Genomic DNA, 21,405 nt, shown 5'->3' with positions numbered 1-21,405 from the left:
CGACTGCACCTGGCGACTGTACAAACATTGCGCATTCTGTACCTGACGTGTACCTGCTCGCCCAACACAGAACTGTACCTGCCCGTACAGTAAGCGCTACCTGCACAGTACTTCCACCTACATCAGCCTGTGAAGTACAGTCATTTGTACTTGCACTTTGGAGATCAGTACCTGCAGAAATACCACAACCTACACAGTCATTCAGTGGTAAGCATTAAAATTCAGTTTTTGGGCATTTTTATTTTCTCTGTGAAAAATATACAGGCACAACAGGCACATTTTCTAGCAAGGAAATATACAGGTTTTTTGCACAGTTTGGGTGCAGCAAATTTGGGCATTTTTGGGGCATTTAGGCATTGTGTACGCCATTTGCTGCTCTACTCAGTCATTGGTGCATTGAGCTGCACATTCAGAGGATTGAGAGTGCAGGCAGATTTGGGTGAACTGTATTCAGTGGAGTACAGTTATTATCAGGGTTTCTACTATTGGGTTTTTTTGGTAAACAGGTACAACATTGTGCGTAAAGCATAATGGCAAATCAACAGCAAAGTGATGTATTCACATATTTGTCTAAGGAAGACAAATTGGATGGCACGAACTACTCCTTGTGGAGTTTTATGCTGAAAAATGTGCTTGTGGCAAAAGGTCTTTGGGATTTTGTTAGTGGTGATGAACCACGTCCAGGTCCATTGGCTCCAGAGACTCCTCCCCAAGGGGGTGCTCGTGGACGAGGACAACAGGCACAGGCTCCAGGACAGCCATTGCCTGTTCAGAAAACAAATGCTCAAAAGACATGGGATGCCAGGGATGCACAAGCTTTGTCACTCATTGCATTGTCAGTTCAGAGGTCCATTATACCTCATATTCGTTCAGCAGCTGGCTCTTCACAGAATGCATGGGTGACTTTGGAGCAGATGTATGCTGCTCGTAATGAGGCTAGGATCTCATTTTTGAAAAGAGAGATGGAAAATCAGAAGATGAATGAAGGAGATGATATGTCTAGCCACTTAAACAAGCTGCAGGATTTGAGAGAGTAACTCATCAATGTGGATGAGATTGTTCCTGAGACACAGCTTGTGTCCACCATCTTGCACTCTTTGCCAAGATCTTACTTGGCTTTCCATACCTCTTTGAACCTCAGCATGAGGAATGCTATTGAACCCCTCAAGTATCAGGAACTTGTTGCTCTCTTACTACAAGAGGAGCAAATGAGGAAGAATATGAATATGAACACAAATGCTGAACAAGCATTTACTACAGGTCAAAAGGGGAAAGGAAAATCTCAGCCAAAGAGTGCAAATCAAAATTCAGGTGATGGTGGTTCTTCACAGGATACCAAGAAAAGTGATGGACAGTCCAAGAAGAAGGGCAAATGTCATTACTGTAAGAAGCCAGGTCACTACATCACTGAATGTAGGAAGAGGATTGCCAAAGAGAAGGCAAAGGAAGCTGGGATGTCTGTTAATGATGCTTCTAAAGCTCCTCCAGAGACTGCTTCTTTTGTTGAGGACAGGGATTACTGTTTTTATACATGCAGCTATGATGCCTCTTGGTCTTCACAGGCACTCAGATTGACAGAGCATGCATGTACTTGGTATTTTGATAGTGGTGCCTCAAAGCATATCACATCTCGCAGGGATTTGTTTAGTCATGTTGGCCCTGCCCCTGTTGGCAAAACTGTTCAGTGTGCCAACAATGCTTCATATCCAGTTCGTGGCATTGGGGAGATTCAGCTCACAGCCATTGATGGCTCCATTCTCCGCCTTACAGATGCCTTATATGTACCAGGGATAAAGAAGAATTTGTTGTCCATTTCTTCTTTAGCACATTGTGGAATGCAAGTCCACTTTGATGATGATAAATGCATGGTCAGAGACAAAGCTAATGCCTTGACCTTGATGCTTACTGGTACATTATGTCATGGACTTTATCAGTTGGATGCATTTCAGCCAGTGGATCAGTTTGCTTATCATGCATTCACTCTTACTCCAGCTATGGTTGATGCGGAGTTATGGCATGCTCGCATGGGGCATGTAAATTTTGGTAGTCTTATGCTTATGCAGCGACATAATATGTTTACAGATCTACCTCTCATGGAGAAGCCTCCAGATCACATTTGTGAAGGATGTATTTTGGGAAAAATGCACAGGTTTTCCTTCCCACGTGATCAGGCTCTAAGAGCAACTGCAAAGTTGCAACTTATACATAGTGATCTTTGTGGTCCCATGCAGACGAAGTCATTAGGTGGTTGCTTTTATTTTGCAACATTTATTGATGACTTCTCTCGTATATGCTGGGTCTATCCTTCGACACAGAAATCACAGGTATATGATGCATTTGTGGCCTTTGTAGCACTTGCTGAGACAGAGTCAGGATGCAAGGTGAAGACTCTCCGTTCTGACCGAGGGGGGGAATATATGTCACATGTGCTGAATTCCTTTCTTGGGAGTAGAGGTATAAAACTTCAGTATACTACTCCTTACACTCCACAGCAGAATGGGGTTGCAGAAAGGAAGAATCAGTCACTCATGGAGATGGCCAGATGTATGCTAAAGGCAAAAAGACTACCACATATCTTTTGGGTGGAAGCAGTAATGTGTGCTTGTCATATTTTGAATCGATGTCCCACAAAGGCATTGGTTTCTATTACTCCTTTTGAGGCTTGGCATGGCCGCAAGCCTTCTGTATCGCATTTTCGTATCTTTGGGTGTCTTGCATATGCACACATACCCAAAGAGTTGAGGAGGAAGCTGGATGATAAAGCCACAAAATGCATTTTTGTTGGGTATAGCCGTGAGAGCAAGGGCTACAAGTTATATGACCCACTATCCAGGAAGATATTCATCAGTCGGGATGTGATTTTTGATGAAAAATCAGAAATATCCATGGCTGGTTGTGAGGCAAATCAGGCTGAAAATGATGTGTTTGAAGGTCTACTACCCATGGAGTTTCATTCCACAGTTGGTGATCCAACTCATGAGGGTACTGGACAGCCAGCAAATGATGTAGGTGGTGCAGAAATTCAGCAGCCAAATGAGCCAGAAGCTGAACCAAATATGGGACAGCAGGCACCACAGGTCAGACATATACCTAGATGGTATTTGAGGACATTACAGGACAGCCATTTAGAGGGTCCTCTTGCTGGTCGTACTCGTAGGGAGACAAGGACCAATGAGCATGCACACATCATGGATTTGAATCTGGTTATGGCAGCCAGTTTACAGGATGATGATGAGCCTGATTCATTTGTGGATGCACGAGATAATGTGCATTGGAACAAAGCCATGCAGGATGAGATTGATTCTATTAAAAAGAATCAAACATGGGATTTGGTTGATCTGCCCAAAGGCAAGAAAGCCATTGGTACTAAATGGGTCTATAAGTTGAAAAGACATGCAGATGGATCCATTGACAGGTACAAAGCCCGTCTAGTTGCAAAGGGCTATGCACAGAAGAAGGGCATTGATTATGAGGAGACATTTGCTCCTACATCCCGTATGTCGACACTTAGGTGTGTCATTGCATTGGCTGCACATCGTGGTTGGGTTGTTCACCAGTTGGACGTAAAGACTGCATTCCTACATGGGGACCTCGAGGAGGAAGTTTATGTATTTCAGCCCATGGGATTTGCAGAACATGGTCATGAGGGGAAAGTATGCAGGCTGAAAAAGGCCTTGTATGGTTTGAAACAAGCTCCACGAGCTTGGTATGCAAAAATAGATGCTTTTCTACTCACTCAGGGATTTGTGAACAGTCCATCAGAGGCCACTCTGTATGTAAAGAAAGAAGAGACAGATCTGCTGGTCATCAATCTTTATGTGGATGATCTCTTGCTCATGGGATCAAATGATGACAAAATTGCAGCTTTTAAGGAGATACTGCAACAGACATTTGACATGTCTGACTTGGGCCTTGTACATTACTATTTGGGCATACAATTTGTGCAGGATAACAGAGGCATTGGGTTGTTGCAATCACGCTATGTTGCTAAACTTCTGGAGAAGTTTAAATTTCAGGATTGCAAGCCTATTAGTACTCCTATGGAGCCTGGGATGAAACTGTCACTACAAGATGACAGTGTTTCCTTTGATGCCACTACATATGCTCAGGCTGTTGGGTGCCTCATTTACTTGTGTAATACAAGGCCAGATATTCAGTATGCAGTCTCTCAGTTGAGCAGATTCATGCACAGCCCACGGTTGTCACATTGGCAAGCTGTGAAGCGTGTATTCCGTTATTTGTAGGGTACCTTGTCTCTTGGGTTGCTTTATCCTGAGGGGGGTGACATGCAGTTACACGCTTACAGTGATTCAGATTGGGCTGGTGATTTTGATACCAAACATTCCACTAGTGGAAATTGTTTCTTTCTTGGCTCTTCATGCATTTCTTGGCTAAGCAAGAAACAGACCACAGTGGCCACTTCGTCTTGTGAGGCAGAGTACAGAGCAGCCTACACTACTACTGTTGAGTGTGTTTGGCTGCGTCGTCTCATGACTGATATGGATATTTCAGTGGAGGAGCCTACACCTATCTATACTGATAGTCAGAGTGCCATTGCTGTGGCCAGGAATCCTGTGTTTCATGCTCGCACGAAACACATTGAGATTCACTATCATTTTGTTCGGGAGAGACTCCAGGCAGGAGATATCAGTCTGATCTACTGTCCTACAGATCAGAATGTGGCAGACATCTTCACCAAGGCATTACCACGTCCGAAATTTGAAGCATTCCGCAATGCTTTGAATTTGTTTCCTTTTGGTGGATGATGTACAGTGATCACATATCACTCCAGGGGGGTTTGTTGGGTTTTATGCTGTGTATGCACCCAGAGGAGTGCTAGTGATCATCAGTAGGTTACTGGGGCACTTTTTACTTCAGTTAGTGGAGGTTTTTTCCCCCAGTTTAGTTCAATGTCACTTATATGCAGTTTATAAGTGTTTTGGTCCACCCAGCACATTTATGGCCGGACATGTGAACACTTATCTTTTAGGGTCACTATCATGTGGCTATTGTACTTCACTTTTTGATCATTGAGGCATACTGAAGTTGTGTTCACTCTTCTCTTGGTTTCCACGCTTGCTTGAACCTGTGTAAACCCTAACCCTAACCCTCCATTGTCTTCACATAGTCTTGTTTTTGCGTTCTACAACTCCATTCTCTGAAGGCGATCCGGTATTGGCCTAGCAAAGGACCAGTGTTGATTATTCCAGATTTATCAAAGCCTTTTATGGTAGAATGTGATGCCTCGGGAGATTGCATTGGAGCAGTCTTGAACCAAGAGAGCCATGATGTGGCCTATGAGAGTCGAAGACTTCAAGGAGCTGAAAAGACCACACCCACATATGAGAAGGAATTGATGGCTATCATTCATGCATTGAAGATTTGGAAGCGCTACCTTATGGGTGTTGAGTTTATTATCAAGACGGATCATCAAAGTCTTAGATACTTCATGTCTCAATCTAAGATATCCGAAAAACATATAAGATGGGCTAGTTATTTGGCCCAATTTCATTTCCAGATTATCCATACCCATGGTAAGGACAACAAAGTAGCAGATGCTTTATCTTGGAGACCCATGACTCATGTAGTCTCCATGGGATATCATATGGATTTTACTAACGATGAAAGCTCTTTATGCTGCAGATGAGGATTTCAAAGATACTTGGAACAGATTGCAGAATGGAGACTTGGTGACCTCCTATGTCATCAAGAAAGGGTTCCTATTCATGCAAACCCGATTATGTGTGACTACAGATTTGAGGCCAAAAGTAATGAAGGAATGCCATGCTCCACCTTATATGGGGCATAGAGGCATCTTGACAACAACTCAAGCTTTGGAGAGTTATTTTTATTGGCCTAGCATGAGAAAGGACATTGAGCAATATCTTCGCGAATGTCTGGTTTGTCAGAAGGTCAAGTTTGATCAACAAAAACCCGCAAGATTATTGCAAGTTGCAACCCTTGCCAATTCCCAATGTTCCATGGGAGAGTATTGCTATGGATTTTATCTTTGGATTGCCAAAGTCCAGATTTTGAAATGATGGAATATGGACTATTATTGATAGATTCAGTAAGCAAGCCCACTTTATTCCAGTAAAGAAGACTATCTGCACAGAGCATATGGCAAAATTGTTTATTCAGCAGATTTTCAGGCACCATGGACTACCTAAATCCATTGTGGGGAATAGAGATCCTCAGACTACTAGCTTCTTTTGGAGAGCTCTTTTTAACAATATGGAGACAAAGCTGAATTTCTCTTGGGCTTATCATCCTCAAACAGATGGACAAAGTGAGATTGCAAACCTCACTATTTTGGATAGGCTGAAGTGTTATGCTCTCGAAGCAAAGGATCAATGAGAGAAGTATTTGCCTTTGGTTGAGTATGCTTACAACACCACCATTCATTCCTCAACAGGCAAAGCTCCCTTTGAGATTATTTATGGCAAACCATTGTTGTTGCCCATTCTAAGAACCAAGGAAGAGATCTTTCATGCGGACGAGTTTGTTCAATATTTGGATACAGCTTTTGCACAGATTCGGAGGGCTATTGAGACATCTCAAGCTAAGCAAAAGAAAGCTGTAGATAAACATAGAAGGAAGGTCACTTTTGAACAAGGGTATTGGGTCTTGTTGAGATTTGAGAAAGCAAGACTCAGAAAGTCTAAAGCTAAGGAGCATGTCACCAATTGGCCGACCATTTGGTCCATCTCTAGTTTTGTGTCTCATTCACTTGAGGCCAGGCCGGTGTCTCATGTGAAGGGGCCAGTATTCTTGCTTGACATGGACGGGAGCCAGACTGGTGCCACCCGTGTGTTAGCAGGATGGTATCGTATGGACGGGAGCCAGACTGGTGCCACTCGTGTATGACCTGGACTGTGTTCTATCCATGGGATTGTCACGCCATGAAAGAGCCAGTATTTGTGCCGTGTCTTACCTATGGGACTGTCACTCCATAGGGAGGCTTTATATTTATGTCGTGCCATTTTTGTGCCAACAAATATTTTGTACTTATTCCATGAACGGGAGATATGTCCATGATATTGTTTGCACATGCACTCATGTTTTGCATGTTTGAAACTGTTTTCGCATGACTTGTATTTTTGTGTTTGCCTGTTTGACGTGTCACTTACTGAGCGGGGACGCCTGCCAGCGAGTCGTGAAGTTTGCTCTGTCTTCTGACGAGTTTTGTTGCGTGTGAACAGGTGGTAAAGTGTATTGCACATGTTGGTTTAATAGTTTATTTTCTAACCTTTCATTTTATAAGCTTGTATGTTCACATTCACTTAAAAGTGGGCACCCACTTAGGGGCCAAGGTGGAGAGCCACACTTAACTTGTGTGTGTGTGGGGGGGGGGGGTGCATGGTCACCTACCCACACCACCATGAAGCTGGCTGCCCACATGCAAACGTGGGGAGCCAGCCAACTCTAATCGTTTACTCCACTCCAACCTTACAAAAAAGGAGCCACCACCTCTATCGTGGGAAGGAAGAAAGCAACAATCATCTGATCCGCTTCAGGCTGTGCGCTTGTTCACCGACAGGCTGCCTCCCTTGCAAGCGGGTGCTCCTCCTCTCACAGCAGGCGGTTGTGGCCTATGTACGTGGCTGTGTTCTGCATACTGGCGCCTCCTCCTCTCATCAGGCTGCGCTTCTGCAACCCCTCTACTGGCGGCTGTACCCTCTGCTGGCGGCTGTACCTTCTACTGGTAGCTGCGCTGGTTATCCAATGGGCTGCCCACTACACAGCAGGCGGCTGCGCAGGCTACAGCCAGGTGTTACTCCTCCCATAATACAAGCGGCTGCTTCCTCTGCACAATGGCTACTGCCCCCCCTCCTGTACAAACTGCGCTACCACAGCAGGCGGCTGTGTGTGCGCCTCCAGACAGGTAGCCAAACAGGCTGCGCTGCCTACCACAGCAGGCGGCTGTGTATGTGCCTTCAGACAGGCAGCCAAACAGGCTGCGCTGCCTACCACCGGCTGTGTGTCCACCACCAGCAGACTACGCTCCAGCTCCAGCACGCGGATGTCGACTGTGCGCTTCATCTCCTTTGCAGGCAGCTTCTCTTCATAGTGGCGGCTACTACTCCTCTTCCTTCCCCACAAGAAGGTGGCTGCTGTTCCTTCAGTTGGTTGTTGTACTCCTACAACCAGGCAACTCCTCCTCCACAGAAGGTGGCTGTGTCCTGCATAGCAGGTGGTTGCTTTCCTTTGCAGGCGGGTGTGCTACCTTTACATAGGCGGCATCTCCTTTCTTCAGGAGGTTATACTTTCCCCAAGGCAACTACTCCTCACGACATGCTGCTGCACTTTGGTGTCCCTCTCAAGTAACTGCACACAGACACCATGTGTATTGGTCTTCCATCTGCAATCTACAAGTAAGTGAATTTCAGATTTAAGTAAAGAACTTTGTGATAAATCTGATAAGGAATTCTCTCTACAGCAACACCCATTCGGTGCCGGGTAGTCCAAGCTCTTGGAGAACCATGGTCCAAGGGTGCTGAGATCGGGAGAGCCAGGCGTTAGTACGGGAGCGTCTGTTTGTGCGTGGTCCTGGAACACCAGTGGGGCGGAGTCGAGTGAAGGCACAAGACCGTAGAGACTGGATCACTCAAGTGATCGCTCTACTTCGAACATCGACTTCGAGCCTCTTGTTTGGTACTGTATTCATTTGTACATGGACATCATCTGGTTCTTTGAACCCATGGAGCATTGTATTTGTTAAATACTCCCAATAAATATATCATATATTGAGGGGGGGGGTCGGCCCGTTCCGGCCCCAGTGTTGGTGTCCATCTATTTCATTTCATTTCATTTCAAATTTCAGTTGTTATTTAGTTGTCCATTTCAAATTGTGATTTTAAGTTGTGCCATTGCGTGTGGGTGTCCAACGGAGTCTATTCCCACTTGACAGGATCGGTTTCATTGGTATCAGAGCACGGTTGTTTCCCTCTTCTTAGTGGGGAAACGAACCTGTGTATTGGACACCCCGCTTCTAGCACACTTAACACAATGGACAACCAAGGCAATCCTTTGGAACTGCCTAATTCGAGGGGCCCATCTAGTGCCTTGCGTGGTTCTGATGCTCTACAAGGAAGGCACAAGCCCCTTGAAAGGATTAATGATAGTGATTCAAAGGGACAACTGTCTCGAGGAAAGACAGTCATGCTAGAAGAAGAGCCTGATGCAATGAGGACTGAAATGGAACATATGAGAAAGCTTTTGCCGGCACAAGAGCAAGAGCTAAAATTTTTGCATGAAGATTCCCATGTGCAAAGTGCCATTGAAGCAAGGAAAGCCAATGCAATGGTAGATGTGACTTTTGAGTCCATGGCACGGGAAGTAGGCAAGACACCAAGGGAGTTGGCACTTTCTTACCTCCTCCGCAAAGGTGACATCAAAGAGGGGGAAGACGGAGAGCTGAAATTCAGAAATCCACCTTGCTTAAAGCATGGAGATCCCGCATCTCAAAGGTTGAGGTCTTTAATGCAAAAGGAAGAGGTGACAGTCACCTCTCGTCATGCGTCTTCTCCACAAGGCACAAAGCCTGACAGGTATATGTATGCTAATGCTCATGGAGGGCATGAAAGTCACATGCATTCAAGACATGTATCCCATGGTAGGGGTGACAGGTCTGCTTCTAAAAGACCTTTGCCTTCTGAGTTGTCTCATGGAGAGACATTGCCTTATGCAGGAAATTCACATGCATCTGATTCTCAAGTTCGTGGAGCACATGCCACCGTGCTTCATGAAACTTCCATGATGGCCCATGGAGCCCATGCAAATAGGGCTGCCCCGTTGAAAAGGGGAAAAGAAAAAGAGAAGACCATGAGCCTCATGCCAGAAAGCTCAAAGAATTTAAAGCAGGTGACAAATCTGTAAGTTTGATGTTTTTCATGGAGAGCATGATGCTTCCAAAGTGTTAGCATTTGTGGCACAGTTTGACATTGCTTTTAGCGATGAGGACTTCACTAAGAAGTCTAAAGTACGCCATGCTAGCATGTTTTTGAAAGGGACCGCTGCTCATTGGTGGATCACTGAAAAGATCACCAAGGATCCCATTTGCACCTGGAAGGAATTTAAGGACAGATTCTATGCTCCGCATTTGCCACCAAATGCCGAGCAAACTCTCATCCAAAAGTGGGACAGACTTGAGCAAAGACTACGGAGCAATTGGTGCTCAAAATTAAGCACGATCAAGGCGGCTCAAAGGGGAAAGACAAGGCTGTCCCAAATCTGCAAAAAGGTGGACAGCCACCTAAAAAGAACATCCGGGAGACCCACAAGGGTGGTAAAGCTGAAAATACCACATCTAAAGATCAGGGCCCAAAGAAGAACAAATTCGGCTTGACCCCAGAGCAAAGGGAGCAACATGCCAAGGAGGGAAAATGTTTTTCTTGTGGTAGCAAAGACCACATGTTTCGACAATGCCCTGACCGCAAACCTAAGCACGAGGACAAGCAGACCAAGGCTAATGTACATGCAGTTCCCGATGTGCAGGGAAACACTTGGGGTCAAATCAAGGATCAACTCGCCTTATTCATGTTTGATGACTTTGCAACCGATAACTTCATCTCCATACAAACGGCAGCTGGATTGGGTATTGAGGTTGAGAACATGGGACCTCAGATTGAAGCCGAAGCTGCATTTGTTGGTAAAGAGGTGCAGGTTACCCCTTGGATAGGGAAGTTGCGCATACATATCCAGGGCTACCTTGATAATGAGTTGCTCCACTAAATGGATGTGATATATTGTTGGGCAAGCCATGGCATCATAGGCTTGAGCCCCGCAAAGAGTACAAGACCAATATGATTTCTTTTATGCATAAAGGCCGCATGCATTTCATTGATGCTGGCAAAGAAGGGGATTCCATCCCAGTTGTATCACACATCCAAATTAATAAAAGAGTCTTTCTGCGTACTTGGTTTTCGTCCATGATAGCATTGTACCAAGTCATCTAAATGTGGATGCTATGACTAATGATAGGCTGAATTTTCTTCATGCATTCAACGATTGTTTTGCTGATACACTGCCAGGTGAATTACCTCCCCAAAGGCCCGAAGATCATCGCATAGATCTTGTGCCAGGTAGTTCTCCACCTAACAAACCCGCATACCGAGTGAGTGCTGCACAACAAGAAGAGATCATGAAGCAGATAAATGAGCTTTTAGAGAAAGGTTTGGTTCAACCCAGTTCCTCACCTTATTGCTCTCCTGTGCTTCTTGTTCAAAAGGAGGACGGATCATTCCGCATGTGTGTGGACTATAGAGCTTTAAACAAGCTTACCATCAAGAACACATTCCCAATTCCGCGTATTGATGACATTTTGGATAAGCTTGATGGTTCAGCTTGTTTCAGCCGACTTGATTTGAAGAGTGGTTATCACCAAATACGAGTGGTGCCACAAGATGTCCATAAAACTGCATTCAGGACAGCCTTTGGATTATATGAATTTTTGGTAATGCCTTTTGGTCTCACCAATGTTCCTGCCACGTTTAATCGTATGATGGATAGGATATTCCGACCCCATCGCAAATTCACAGGAGTATTCTTTGATGATATCCTGGTTTTCTCCAAGAATGAGCAGGAACACAGAACTCATTTGGTCACAGTGTTCGAAGAGTTGCGGAAGCATAAACTTTTCATTAATGTCAAGAAAAGTGAGTTTTTCCTTTCAGAGATTCATTATTTGGGACACATAGTATCCAAGGATGGAGTTACAATGGATCCTGCAAAGATAGAGACCATTCAGAATTGGCCAAAATTGCAAAACGTACATCAAGTACGTAGTTTTCTAGGATTATGTTCGTATTATAGGCGTTTCATAAGGCATTTTGCTATGATAGCCACCCCTCTACATGATCTCACAAAGAAGAAAATCACTTTCAAATGGACTTCAAAAGAACAGGATGCTTTCTTGCAGCTCAAGCATGCTATTATATGTGGTCCAGTATTGATTGTTCCTGACTTGCACAAGTCATTCGTAGTTGAATGTGATGCTTGTGGTGATTGTATAGGAGCTGTCCTAAATCAAGAAGGGCATGCAGTTGCATACGAGAGCCGTCGTTTGCATGATGCTGAGCTTCATATGGATATCTATGAGAAAGAGCTCTTGGCTGTAATTCATGCCTTAAAGATATGGAAACATTATCTTCTTGGGGCTAAATTTGTAGGCAAGACAGATCATCAAAGCTTGAGATACTTTCTATCTCAAACAAAGCTTTCGGAGAAGCAGATGAGAATGGCAAACTTTCTTTCCATGTTTCATTTTCAGATTGTGCATACTCCGGGAAAGAAAAATGTGGTGGCCGATGCATTATCCAGGAGGCCTTATGTAGCTACAGTCTCAGTGGCCTCTCATGGGGACTTATCTGCTATGCAAGAATTGTATCATTTGGATGCTGATTTTTGCCATATATGGACTGATTTGATGGCTGGTCATTCACATGCCTCTTATGTTATCAACAAGGGTTATCTTATGAAGGATAATTGCCTATGCGTGGTGAAGAATTTGCGTCCAAAGGTTATGGAGGAATGTCACGCTCCACCTTATGCTGGTCATAGAGGTATCATGCCTACTACACGCATGATTGAGAGATATTTCTTTTTGCCAAGCATGCGTAAAGACATTGAGGCTTATGTACGTGCATGTATTACTTGCCAGAAGGTGAAATTTGACAGGCAAAAACCTCCAGGTTTGCTTCAGCCATTGCCTATTCCCTCGCAACCTTGGGAAAGTATTACTATGGATTTTCTTATGGACTTGCCTCGATCCCAGCATGCCTTTTTCAGACGTTAATATATCTTTCTTTCTTTCTTTCTCCCTTTTGTCTGCATTTAAAATACATCAGCATGTTCTGGATGGTGTTTAGGGCTGAAAGAAGCATCTCAGAGCTTCCGCATGTAACATCGGTATCAGAGCATCAGGCTTAGCAAGGCTAAACCCTGATTCGGTCCCATATGAAGGTGTACAAGTCCAAGGTGCAGGAAAGTGCCCAGGTACGAAGCCCAAGGCAAGGAACACAAGACTGGGAAGAGCTCCCAGGAGGTTGGTTGGTGGTGTTCCACAAAGCCCAAAGGGGATGGCAGTCTTGTGAGCCAGGAAAGGCTTTCGGGCAACGTTTCCAAGGGAGGATGATCCTCCAAGAAGTGGAGTGAGAGTGCCAGATTCATTTCTCACGAAGGAAGACCAAGACGGTGTTCAAAGAGATAGGGCAGGAACGGGATGGGGACTAGATGGAACAGATGCATAGATCTTCAAAGTTAAAGTGGATTTGGAGACCGGGCCGGGTATTCAGTGAAAAGGTTGCCAGAGTTGGAAGGATGACAGAGGGACTTCAGGAATGGAATTGGATGATGACAGTCATCCAAGAAGCAAATTGGAATCTCGTCATCAAGTTTAGCAGAGGGGGATGTCATGTGCACACACATGTACATGCTAATCTCTGGGCTAATCCTAGAGGCAACAGGATAAAGACTCACTAGAACCAGATATTTTGGAGCACGGAGTGCAAGTTTAGGCAAGGGATGGACTGGAATGGACTCAGGGACCTGTCGGCTGCATGGAGAACAAGTTATGGCTGTGTCGGCTGCATCAGACAGGTCAGGGTTGACGTTTATTATGTTTGTGTCCATGCAGCTGGCCGACCAGCAATTGGCCAGATCTCTAGCTGTCCAAGGCCTATAAAAGGCAGGTTTGCTCATTGTTTTACTCATTCAACTCCTTGTTGAGTTGGGTCTAGACATAGACTATGGTTACAGTTTGTTTACCTTTTCCAGAAGGCAGCCTATGGCTGCAGGGAATTATGTACCTTTTTGTACCATACGAAATACTGAATTTCCAGCTCTCTCTCTCTCTCTCTCTCTCTCTCTCTCTCTCTCTCTCTCTCTCTTATGTCTGTGTTTTTGCATCAGCATGTTCTGGATGCTGTTTAGGGCTGAAAGAAGCATCTCAGAGCTTCCGCATGATGAGCTATACACGGTCCCCAATACAGCCCATCTTTTGCATCAATAGAAGAGGAGGTACCCCCCCCCAAAAAAATAAATAAATAAATAAATAAATAAAATCCCACAAGCAAAATTCATGTGGAAATGAAGAAGAAAGGCCCCTTTTTGTAGGTGGAGGGCCTTGGCTGAAAATAGAAGCTTGAGTTTAACTTTAACCTTCGCATGGAAGGTATCCCCGATTATCTTGAGTACTAGATCTCTTGAGTTAACTCATGCTAACTCCACTATCACTAGTTTGAACTCAACTAGGACTAACTCATGCTTATCTAGGCCTCTCATTTAGTTAACTAATTGTAGCTCTAGTTAACTAATTGTGGCTTTCTTTGGCAATTTTGACAGTGCTATCTCAGTTTTAGTTTAGTTCTTGTTTCATTTTTAGTTTGCTATTCCATGATTCAGTTACTCATGGATTCACTGTAGCTTTTGGTCTCATAGACCTTGCGGCCTTTTGGAGACGTTAATATATCTTTCTTTCTTTCTAGTTAACTAATCTCTAACTCCACTTAAATTAATGTTTGGAGTTTAAATAAATTCATTAATTTAACCGGACAATTTGGATAAGGTCTAAGACCTACACACACATTAAAAGAATTCGTAACTTTATAAATATGGCTCTAACACAGTTCAAATCAGAAATCAAGCATATATACGAGTTTCTTTAGTAAGGGAATTTTTCTAATTGCACATTTCACCTGAATCTCTCTCTCTCTCTAAGCTCATTTCTCTCTCTAGAAAAATTAACTAAAAAAGGTGATTAATTACTCTTACAAATTTGAGATTCCCTTGGGGCGGGATCTTACAATGGGTATCAGATCTTAGGGTATTAGATTTAGCTTCTTGCTTAGCCTTAGTTGAAGCTTAATTAGAGCTTTGATTAAGAATTTTACATTTGTTTTCCTTTATGATTGAGTGGGAAATCATCTGTGTGGGCTGAAAATTGTTTCAAATCAAAGTGCTGGCCAACACAACAGTCTTCGATCGGAGCTAACCAACTTCACCTCTGCAACTGTGGTTCTCAGTAAGCCATAACAAAGCATGCCACAGGAAACTCGAGCATCTGCACCAGTTGGCAGTAGAAGACGGCTATCTCCACAGCACAGTCGCACAGCGAACTAGTAGTTGACCAGCATAGGGATCTTCATCTAACTGCCTGTTTTCTTTTTGGAAACTGTATTTTTGGTTTATCTTGAAAATTCGGTTGCTGGTCCCCAGGAACCCCAAAGCTTGAGAGTGGGCTCTTTGACCCTTAGTGTGGTGTAGGGATCACAGATCCACAGCATTATACATCGGCACAAATCTTGCATCTACCTATTTTTGCATTGTGTAAATCAGGTGAATAATTTAGGTCTCCAGGGTTCACGCGCCCACACCACTTACCCAGCCTGCTTGTCCATTGCCTGTGGGCTTATCCGGCTGTCTTGGGCAGAGCCATAGTGAGGTGTGTCAAAATTGGTGGGGGAAGTGAACAAGCAAATGGAAGAATTGCTATTTATTAAACCCAATCACTCCTCCCTTGCTTATAATTAATACAAAAAATGAGATGCATTCAGTTTGTCAAAGGTGACGAAACAAACAACTCTCACATATTTCACTGCTGGAGTGGGCACTAAAAAAGGCAGATAACATTACTGAACGATAAAGTGAAATGCCTGGCAATAAAGTTCCTTTCTACTGTCAATGGTTGGCGAGGCAGCTTTATGCCCCTCTGTCAATCAAATTCTCTACAGATGGACTCAAGAGTTATACTATATCACTGACATAAACAGATTCATGACACAGCAGAGCAGTGCTTCTCTACTTATGAATGTTCAGATTATCACTCCATCTTGCACAGGCTTGGACTACCATATGCACCAATTTTTTTTCTATGTCAAACTTTGACTGTTACTAGTTAAGATTAAAACAGAGTTAAGCATACGCTAATCTTACTTAACAATGTAGAATCTCACCTGTGAGACCATATGGACGAAGATCCCATAACAATAGATGGTTGTCCGTTCCATCAGTGACTAGCTTACAGCCCCTTCTTTGCAAGGCTACTGCAAGTGCTTGGGCATTCTTTTTGACTTGTTGAATATAAACTTTGTACTCGGAACTGGCTACTTGTTTTAAAGCAACGGCCAATGCTGCTATTTGATTGTTGTGAGGACCACCTTGCAACGATGGGAATACGGCAAAATTTATGCGGTCCTCATAATCATACTGTTCGGTCTCTTCAACAGATTGCATAGAGGGACCTCGTCTCTTCTGTTTTGGGCCTTTTCTGTAGAAGATCATACCACCACGTGGGCCTCTCAGACTCTTATGAGTTGTTGATGTGACAATGTCACAATAATCAAAAGGGCTAGCGCATTCCTGTCAGGCAACCACTGCCACACATCACCTACTAGAGAACACAAGACGGGAATAATGAAGAGAAGCCTTTTGCAAGAACAAATATGCACTTTGCACTACAGCATTGGCGAAAAAACCCTTATGATGTACCTGAGCTGCAACAAGACCACTGATATGAGCCATGTCACACATGAGGATAGAACCCGACTTGTCCGCAATCTGGCGGAACCTCGCATAATCCCATTCCCGAGGGTACGCACTACCTCCACAGATTAAGATTTTTGGCCGGAAGTCCAAGGCCCTTTCCTCCAGCTTTTCGAAATCAATGTAGCCTGTCTGTGGATTCACTTTGTAAGGAAAGCTCTCAAAGAAAATGGAAGCACCAGAGACCCTTTTCCCACTTGACGTATAGTATCCATGGCTCAGGTGTCCACCCGAGGGAGAGTCTAAGCCCATTATTCGTTCCTTTGGCTGCAGAAGTGCTGTATACACTGCAAAATTGGCAGATGTGCAGGAATAAGATTGCACATTGACACCCCATGACTCAGGATCTAGATGAAAAGCCGCCAAAGCACGTTCACAACAGAGGATTTCAACTTGATCAATATACTCATTTCCACCATAGTAGCGTGCCCCAGGCATGCCTTCAGAATATTTATTAGTAAGGTGGCTACCAAGAGCTTCCATCACTGCTTGCGATGTGAAATTCTCTGATGCTATGAGTTCTATTCCTTTCCACTGCCTAGTCTTCTCTCTCTCCAATATGTCATGTAGCTGTGGGTCAATACTGGATAAAGGCCTGTTTCCCCACGACTGTACAGCTAGTCGTCTTGACGATTTATCAGGAGCTTGGATGGGTTCATGGAAGGCACTGGGGTGAGGCCCCTGTAGGTTTGAAAATGGAGACCCCAGCAAGTTTTGATGCTGCCCAATCACGCCGGGCAGTTGCGAGTGCTGGGGTGGGATTTGCACGCCCTGGAAGCTCGGGATGGGTTTCTGGATGGGGCTCCTAGGAGAGCTCTCAATGGATAATCTGGAAGGGCTAGGGTGGAGTGTTTGCAAGGAGCTTGAGGATGAGCTCTGCTGGGTCTGTTGCAATGCTTGTTGTTGTGGGAGGACATGAGGGTTCATGGGAGAAGAAATCCTGAAAACTTGAGGCGATCCTAATGGGCGTAAATTGTCGCCATTCTCATCATTCTTCCTTCTCTTGAACCTTTGTGGGTCTCCACCAAGAGGGCTCAAATCATGCTGTCTACCCATGGTAGAGATGTCCCTGGTCATGGCTGCAGCATCTGAATGAGCTAGGGTTAGCGTTTGCTGAGATAGGGTTTGCGCAGCATTATGAAGGGTGTGATCAGGCAACGAACCATTAAACAAGGGAAGGGCATTTTGATTTAAAGCTGTGTCTGGGTATGCGCCATTGACGCTCATCTGGTTAGGGTTTGCAAACCCTGCTGCCCTTTGATGATCGACCTTGAAACTAGGCTTCACTTCCTTTCCGTCCATTATCAGCTAATCTTAATCAGAAAATTGCCTGGTTATCTACAAAACCCTGATATAATTGCACACTCACAAAACTACAACGACGACGACAAAGCACATAAGGTCTGTTACCAGAAACAGATGACGGGCCTCCCATGGCGGCTACTGCGAATGCTTAGGAAATAAAGCCATTTTAACCTTCACGCGAAAGCCAACCAGGAAATATATATTAATTTCAATGAAATTTAAAATTATATAATTTACGTGAACAGTAAGAAAGTGTAAGATTTGTATTTTGAAAAGAAAATGCATATACTATCAAAATAATTATGAGTATTTTATTGGGTATTCTATGTTGTAGCATTTGAGTTATGCTATTGTATCAAATCATATGTGCATAATTTTAAATGATTGACTTTACTCTTTTGATCATTTACTTGTACAATTTTGAAAAGTAAAACTTTCTTTAAAGGAAAAAAACATGATAAAAAATTGTATGTCCTTTTAGCTGCCTTTTATAGGATTTGAGTTTAAATTTTTTATCCATTGTTAAATATAAAATGATTTATGTAGAATGTCTCTCAGTTATTGTTTGAAAGAATGTGGATTTGGATTTCAAGTTTTGGCAACCAACCGCCGTGCTCCCACATGGACATCCTCATAGTATTTGGCCCTGGACATCCTTATGTTTCAAACTCGGATAGACATCAAGAGGGCAAGTTTGCGATTAGGCAATTTGATGGAAAGCTCTCTCTCTCTCTCTCTCTCTCTCTCATAGAGGAGAGCTTCACTATGCTTCTAAAGTTGGCTAGACACCGAGAGGGCAAGTTTGTGATTAGACAATTTGATGGGAAGCTTTCTCTCTCTCTCTCTCTCTCTCTCTCTCTCAGAAACATGTTTTGCCACATGGTTCTAATTTTCTCATTTACAAATTATATTTTCCTATCCTACAAGCAACAAACAATAGTCCCCACGCGCTTAAATTGGTGAAGCTGGCAAGCAAGAAAAGCACTAGCTTGGACATGAAAAGCATAACAACCTAGCTAATTACACTAATGTAACGGTCACTGCCCCCCTTATATATATGGTGTGTGAAGGGTTACTTTTTGTTTATCAAGTGTAGTACACAAGTAAGCTCTTACTAGTGCTAGGAGCGAGATCCCTTCAACATATGGATAGTGGACTAGGTGTTGTGTTAGTCATAATCTCTATGGGAACGCCCATTATGTTATTTCAGGATATTTTATTTTTGGATGCGCCTTTTTATATCATCTACCAAGATTAATGTGTTTAATCAGTTGTGTGCACTAACTATTATTATTTTAGATGCATGCGAAGAATGAGTGGTGGATTATGTGTTAATCACGGGTGTTTGAAAATATCTCATAGTGGTCCAACACATGTTCCACTTGTGATTAACACATAATCCGCCACTCATTCTTCACTTGCATCCAAAATAATAATGGTCAATATATGTCTTCCAAAATATCCCATAGTGGTCCAACACATGTTCAACCCGTGATTAACTCATAATCTGCTACTCATTCTTCGCTTCAAGATAATAATAGTTAGTGATATGTCTTCCAAAATATCTCATAGTGGTCCAACACATGTTCCACCTGGATTAACACATAATCCGCCACTCATTCTTCGCCTGCATCCAAAATAATAATAGTCAATACACCTAGCTAATTAAACACATTAATCATGACCATGTCATACCAGCACACAAACATGTTAATCCTGGTAGACATCATACCAGTGCACATGCTGATTAAACACATTAATCCTGGTAGATGATATAAAAAGGCGCATCGAAAAAAATCCCAAAATAAAATAATGGGCGTTCCCATAGACATCATGACTAACATGATGTCAACCCTTGTACATGGAGGATAGACTAGCATCGATAGAGAAACCTATTGCAAGTGTGCTCACATCGTCGATGTTTTGCGGATTCTCCATCCCAACATCCTTTTATCATTCTCCATCCCAACTTCCCTTTAGTAGCATCCTCCTATAGGTTTCTGGCAACATTTTGACTTTCCTACTCTACTAAAGCACAAATCATTATAGTAGCTCATCTCCCACTATCTATTCCCTCTCACATGGTCTTCATATGGATGGCCTATCTCCATTCCACAATATCTTGAATGCACCACTAGTACCTCTCACACTCTCCAAGATATTAACCAACTTATGTGAGCCGACCTCTTCTTCATACTTGAGACCTAGGTCACATAGATGGATGTAATTTGGATGCACAACTATTACCTCTCACTTTCTAAGACATTAACCAACTTATGCAAGCCAACCTCTTCTTCATACTCGAGACCCATCCACTACAGCTTCTTCTGAAGATGTAGTTTTAATTAATGGGACCACTTTATGAGCTTACAAAGGATGGCTTCATTGAGGAGGCCTAGCTATCTTCTTAGACACATATCACATGACATGAGGATTATGTTTGGCTAGATCAAAGTCTCATAGGGTGGGAGCAAAGGGCATTTCCAAATAGAAAAAGATCTATCGAGATTCTGTTCACTAGAGGTCGAGAAGACGGAGGAGCATTATCTTGCCCAATGTACTATGAGATATGAGGGAGTTTTCATTGCCTCTTCTAGGAAGGATTTGACCTAATTTCTCAGGTCACAAAGGATGGCTTCATTGAGGAAGCCTAGCTATCTTCATAGACACATGTCACATGACACGAGGATTATGTTTGGCTAGATCAAAGTCTCATCTCATTGTTGGAGGGTGGGAGCAAAGGGCATTTCCAAGTAGAAAAGGATCTATCGAGATTCTATTCACTAGAGGTCCAGACGGAGGAGCATTATCTTGCCCAATGTACTATGAGATATGAGGGAGTTTTCATTGCCTCTTCCAGGAAGGATTTGACCCAATGTCTCATGTCATTGATCTCCCATGCCATTGATCCTTGGGACTCTACTTGATGGAGCTGTGTCACCACAAAAACCAATTATGCAAAGAGGCGGCACAAAGGTAGACACCAAATATCTCACGAGTTTCTTTTATCTGACCTAAGATGGAGGCCCAAGCTAATTCACCATGAGATGCCTTGCTTGAATGTCTCTACTCAATTGACCATGTAGCACAGCCACACAAGTGCCATCCCATGTGTCTATGATAGAGATGTCAAGCTCAGCACGAGCTGACACTCATGACGGGCCTGGGTGACCATTCCACCTTTACACCACTAGCGTGTTTTGTAACAAATACAACAATTTTTTGCTAGTGATTCTCTATAGCTGGACTACACCTACCTAGGCTAACCAAGTTATGGCATACTTATTTTACCAGCTCACTTACTTAGAATGTTCACATTATGGATCGCTTGTGCATAGTACTTAGTACTTATGTTGTCTTTTGTATACCTCTTTTGAGAGCAACAAGAAGAAGAAGATTTCAGCCTTCCATCTTTGTGTGTGTCTTATCCATTGTGATTGTGTGTGTGTGTGTGTGTGTGTCTTATCCATTGTGATTGTGTGCGCATAACAGCTCAAGATATCTCTCCTTTCCCAATCTTTTCATGGTATCATAGCCTCGTTCAGGCTTAGAAGCTGG

General features: G+C 43.5%; 1 protein-coding gene across 1 annotated transcript in view; it reads right to left on the bottom strand.

Annotated features, from left to right (window-relative positions):
• Positions 1-18,024, bottom strand: part of LOC147632671 (serine hydroxymethyltransferase 4-like) — a 49,535-nt gene extending 31,511 nt beyond the window's left edge. The window contains exons 1-2 of the mRNA XM_086807476.1: positions 16,489-18,024; positions 15,954-16,359 (exon numbers count right to left, since the gene is read on the bottom strand). Of these exons, the coding sequence (XP_086663602.1) occupies positions 15,954-16,359; positions 16,489-17,844 (1,762 nt within the window). The 5' untranslated portion in view covers positions 17,845-18,024. The remainder of the gene's footprint in view (positions 1-15,953; positions 16,360-16,488) is intronic.
• Between the last annotated feature and the right edge of the window lie 3,381 nt (positions 18,025-21,405).

Source organism: Cibotium barometz, chromosome 13 (assembly GCF_041138505.1).
Source record: "Cibotium barometz isolate CiBa-2024 chromosome 13, ASM4113850v1, whole genome shotgun sequence".
Taxonomy (NCBI): Eukaryota; Viridiplantae; Streptophyta; class Polypodiopsida; order Cyatheales; family Cibotiaceae; genus Cibotium; species Cibotium barometz.
The sequence above is the reverse complement of the archived record's forward strand: the minus strand, read 5'-3'. Positions and strand labels throughout refer to the sequence as shown.